Genomic DNA, 5009 nt, shown 5'->3' with positions numbered 1-5009 from the left:
GTATGAGGCACAGAGCTGCTGAGTGGGAGGGTGAGCATATGGGAGGGGGCATGGAGGATGGGAGATGGGAGTAGTATTTCTGTTAAAGCGACAGGGTGGATTTCTTCAACACCACAGTTAAAGAAAGGACTGAAAACAAGACCGAAATGACCCGATGTCCTTTAATACACATGTTGCTATAATGAGTTCCAGGAGGGTTGTATGAAGCATTTACACCTGCACCTGCCACTTACTGTACATGGTTTCCAGAGAATCCAAGGTGTGGTTACCTTTGAGGACACGTTCTGTTGTCAGGATCCATGTAGATCAATTAACAGATAAAAATAAATGTATAAAGCGGATTTTGAACTCAATCCTTTATCCATTAGCCTTACAATTATTCTTTGACATTTGCTGACATTGGGCCAGAGGAGGGGTTAACCCTGGACAGGTAACCAGAATATCACAAGACCAACAAACAGCGACAGACAACCATTCACCTATGATGAAAATAGAATCTCCAATTAGCCTAACCCCAAACTGTATGTAAAATACGATCCGAGAGAGCAAGACCTGAAGAAAAGTCATTGAAACAAGGCGTGAACACTTGTACCTGTCAGGAGTCACTATGTGTGAAAACCAGTGACTGCATTTAAAAAAACAAAAACTACTTTGTGAATTCATTCTGGGCAAATAAAGATGCTGTGTTCATTTGTTTATGTGTAGATGACAGATACAAAATGTCTGTAATAGGTATAACAACACTTTTTCAGGTTTTTGTTTAGGCCCCAAACATGTGACTGGTGGTTGTGAAGTGCTTAATACACTTCTTTGCTGATGTCCTGCACAGATTTACACACGTTTGTCTTTTGTAAAGCCATGTAGGCAAAAAGTAGTGTAAAGCCCAACCACTTATATCTTATCTGAAATGAAAAACAAGCCTGAAATTTAAGATAAATCTTTTTGTTTTCAAAAAAGCATTAACAATGTCTAGGGAAATATGTTACACTTAAATCAGACATTCATTTTAAGGACATTTTTATTTCCATCTTTCAATATCTTCACTGCATCCGTCTTTTTCATAGCCCAAATTTTCAGCTTGTGATAGAACAAATTTGAGATCATAAAAATGGTGGGAAAGAAAACACAGAACCAGTAGACCCGTCACCAAGAAGCCTTTATTGATTGTTGTTTGAAAGCACATTGTGACAGTTTATTGAAGGGGCTTTAGATGTAGAGTAAAGTACAGTAACTGGTTTAAATACTGTTGCTGAACACTAAATTAATGTTGTAGTTCATAGAAATGCAAGTGTTTTAACAGATACTTTCTATTAACCTGCATTTGTTTGTTCTTAGGATCTTGAAACCTTCAGCTTCTTTCAAGCAGCCTGTGATGTTAGAATTTCTGTAACTTGCAATCAAGGGCATCTTTCTTTACATATACAATCTATTATCCAGACCACTCACATCTCAATATTTTCCACGTTATTCCATAATAGTTATTTTTATAATGAATTCAGATTCTGATACAGTAATCCAGCACTCAAACCCACTTTAAGTGCTTGTAGGAAAGTGTACACCAACATATAGGGGGGAACCGTATTTGACCTTTAACTCAAAACTATTATCAAATCTTAAATCCAGGATTAATATCAAAACTCAACAGCAGACATAGATTTGATCTTTTTTATTTTTTTCTAATTTAATTGACCTTTCAAAATCCCTGATCTCATCATAAGCAACACTCTTAAAACATTTAGTGTTGTTCTTTTGGGCAACATCGAAGCTTAATTAATCTACTCCAAAGCTTCACTCGAACTTGATTCCCTGGGCCAGAGGGAGATCCTTGCTGTAGTTAATTGTGCACGTTGAACGCCTCATGTACTGCTTCCACGAGTCGCTGCCGGACTCTCTTCCACCTCCTGTGTGTTTCTCCCCACCGAAGGCTCCTCCAATCTCAGCTCCGCTTGTAGGAATGTTCACATTCACGATGCCGCAGTCGGATCCTTTAGGCCCCAACCAGCGGAACACCCGGCCCATATCTTTGGTGAAGATGCTGCTGGACAGACCTTGCTTGACCTCGTTGTTCCAGGCGAACGACTCCTCTTCCGTCTTGAACTTGAGGACGTAGAGGATGGGGACAAAGGTTTCTGTGTGGACGATGGCGGCGTCGTGAGCCAGCCCCGTGATAATGGTGGGCTCTACGTAGTTTCCAGGACGGTCAATCACCTTTCCTCCACAGACCAGAGTGCCGCCCTGTTGCTTGGCCTGCTCAATGGCTGCAAGGTACTGATCCACAGCTTGCTTGGTATGCAGTGGTCCATAAAGGGTGCTGGGATCCTCGGGGTCTCCGATGCGGACTTGTTTGTAGGCCTTGACGACCCTCTCAACCACCGTGTCATGAACGCTCTCGTGCAGAATCAACCTCCTGGTGGTGGTGCAGCGTTGGCCAGCGGTTCCCACAGATGCAAAGACAGTGGCGGGCACGACAAGGTTTAGGTCAGCGTCCTCAAACACAATGATGGCGTTGTTTCCGCCGAGCTCCAAGAGGTTGCGACCGAACCTTTCCTGCACCATCATGGCCACCATCTTGCCGACATGGGTGCTGCCAGTGAACGACAGCAGATTCACGCGCTCGTCCTTCGCCATGGCGGTACCGATATCGGCGCCGCCGCAGGTCATGGAGCAGATCGCACCGGGCAGCTTGTTGTGCTCCAGCACCTCAGCCACGATCCTGCTAACTGCCACACTTGTGAGAGGTGTGGTTGGAGCTCCTTTCCACAGGCAGACGTTGCCACAGGTGAGAGCGAGGGCGTTGTTCCAGCCGTACACAGCCACAGGGAAGTTAAAGGCAGTGATGATGCCGACAAGTCCGACTGGGTTCCACTGCTCGATCAGAGCGTGGCCTGGTCTTTCTGAGGGCAAGATGGGGCCGCCAATCATTCTAGACAGACCAACAGCGTAATCACAGACATCGACGTATTCCTGGACCTCGCCCACTCCCTCAACATAGATCTTGCCCATTTCCAAAGACACAAGGCTTCCGAGGACACTGATCTTCTTTCTTAGAGCGTCGCCAATCTGCCTCACAATCTCCCCTCTCTTTGGGGCTGGAATATCTGCCCAAATCTTCCAGGCCTCCCTTGCCTTCTGGACGGTTTCTTCATACTCCCCCATGGTGGCCTGGGTTACTCTGGCAATCGGCTCATTGTTGGCGGGACAGTAAGACGTGATGACCTCGCCGCTACCCCCCCAGCTCCCGTTGTACACACCGGGATTGTCCTCAGACAGGCCGAGCTCTTTCAGCCAGGCGTACTTGGGCTGGTTGATGAGGAGACCTGACATGGCTGCCGTCCGCTGACAGTGGACAGATGCTAATTTATTTCTCAACAGGAGGCTGCTGTGCCGGGCAAAAGTCAGAGTGAGGCAGCGCTGCATTTGGTGCTGGAAGCAGACAAAGTTAAAAATTAATTTGACACGTTTAAGAAGTTTGGAGAACATTTCAAAATAATCGTTGACGGCCTAATTTAACCACAACATAAAATATTAGACCCTGCAACTGACAATTATTATTAAAAGCTACAAATGAATTAATGTTTTTGACAAGAGAATGAAAATGACTTTAAAGGATTGAGCTATAATCAAAATTAAATCTGATGGCAATCAAATATTAACTTTATGAATCATTTCAGGTCCAGTTCTGTCAACTGATGTTTCCAAGGTCGAAAATGTACTTTAAATTTCAACATGAATAAGATTCAAGATGCAATACCTTATTGTGTTATCAATTAGGTTGATTAGAATGTGTATTTTTAACTAATACATAAGACAAGTTAATAGTGTCTTTATTCAGTCACTCTGCAGTGCAAAACTATAATGTTCGTGGAGCAGACGCCTTTTAAAGAAGCCCCACTCAGGAATCTGGTTTTTCTCGTCTTGATACATCATTTTAAAGTTGCATTAGCTTTGTATCTTTCAACTTCTGGATACAGTGCATATGTTCTTCAGGGAGAAAGAACAGTCATCAGGTTCAGGGCCATATATTAGCATAAAAGTAGAGTGTGATATGTTTTCTAAATGAACCCCCCCAGTTAGAGGGGTTACGAACAATCTTCAGGATGAAAAAACAGGTTGTTCTGAAAACAGATGGTGTTGCCTTCATGGAGCCCCGGTCCCACTATCATGGAGCCTGTCTGAGGGAAACAGACACACACTAAACTCACATAACTGTGACAAGTTCACACACCTGCCAGGAAACTTCAAGGCCGTGCACGAGTCTGCGTGTTGACAACTGGGGCTGTTTTTAAAGGTGACTTTGTACGTGGATTTGATTTAGATTTCATTTTTACTGCACTATGATAAATAAAATGTATTCTGTGAAATGTTATTAAAAGTATTCTCACTTTCAATGACTTAAATATTTTGCACAGACCTATAAAAATAGCTGAAACTCATTTAACTACATGCAACAGGTCAAACACTGTTTCCACTGATTAAATTTGGCTGTAAATCACAATTCTAAAGCTGCAAATCACTTTATTTCACTGCTGAACGCACCAGCACCACCATTCGTGCTTGCGCAGTTAATCCCACAGCAGCAGAGCCACCACGAGGTTGTGAAACCTGGATCTTATGTGTGTTACAGCGGGAGCACATTCAACACACACGAAATATCAGAATCTCAACCAAAGCACCATCTGTTATTCTGTTCGGTTAAAGGCCTTCACGCTGCAAGTTACTCAGGTGAATGCAGGAAGTTTCTGCAGCATGTGAGTGACACTGTGACCGAGATCCACGTCTTGACGACCGTGAGTCAAGGTCCTGCAAGTTCACAGCCACTAACAGCAGCCTGCCCATGTTAAAGCTGAGCCCCCGCTTCCTGCCCTCCAGCTTCCGATCGCTTTACAGAGACTTTCTACGTGTTGTTCACAGTTTTTAACTCACGTTGATGTCGGGCTGTCGGAGGCCACGTCCGATCCTTGTCAGGGAAGAACTCGCTGTGCCCGTGGCGGAAGTAGTGCCGGTGCTCT

At 44.2% G+C, this 5009-nt stretch overlaps 1 protein-coding gene across 1 annotated transcript; it reads right to left on the bottom strand.

Annotated features, from left to right (window-relative positions):
- Window positions 1–1139: 1139 nt before the first annotated feature.
- On the bottom strand, window positions 1140–5000 carry aldh7a1 (aldehyde dehydrogenase 7 family, member A1). The gene is made up of 2 exons (XM_053430124.1): window positions 4924–5000; window positions 1140–3423 (listed from the first exon to the last, which is right to left on the bottom strand). Exon 2 carries the CDS (start codon window positions 3415–3417, stop codon window positions 1789–1791), a length of 1629 nt encoding a protein of 542 aa, XP_053286099.1. The 5' UTR covers window positions 3418–3423; window positions 4924–5000; the 3' UTR covers window positions 1140–1788.
- Between the last annotated feature and the right edge of the window lie 9 nt (window positions 5001–5009).

Source organism: Pleuronectes platessa, chromosome 9 (genome assembly GCF_947347685.1).
Source record: "Pleuronectes platessa chromosome 9, fPlePla1.1, whole genome shotgun sequence".
NCBI lineage: Eukaryota > Metazoa > Chordata > Actinopteri > Pleuronectiformes > Pleuronectidae > Pleuronectes > Pleuronectes platessa.
The sequence above is the reverse complement of the archived record's forward strand: the minus strand, read 5'-3'. Positions and strand labels throughout refer to the sequence as shown.

Bases quoted from the DNA above. Each gene is read 5' to 3' on its own strand.
- aldh7a1 (XM_053430124.1), bottom strand. From the start codon at position 3,417: ATGCAGCGCTGCCTCACTCTGACTTTTGCCCGGCACAGCAGCCTCCTG.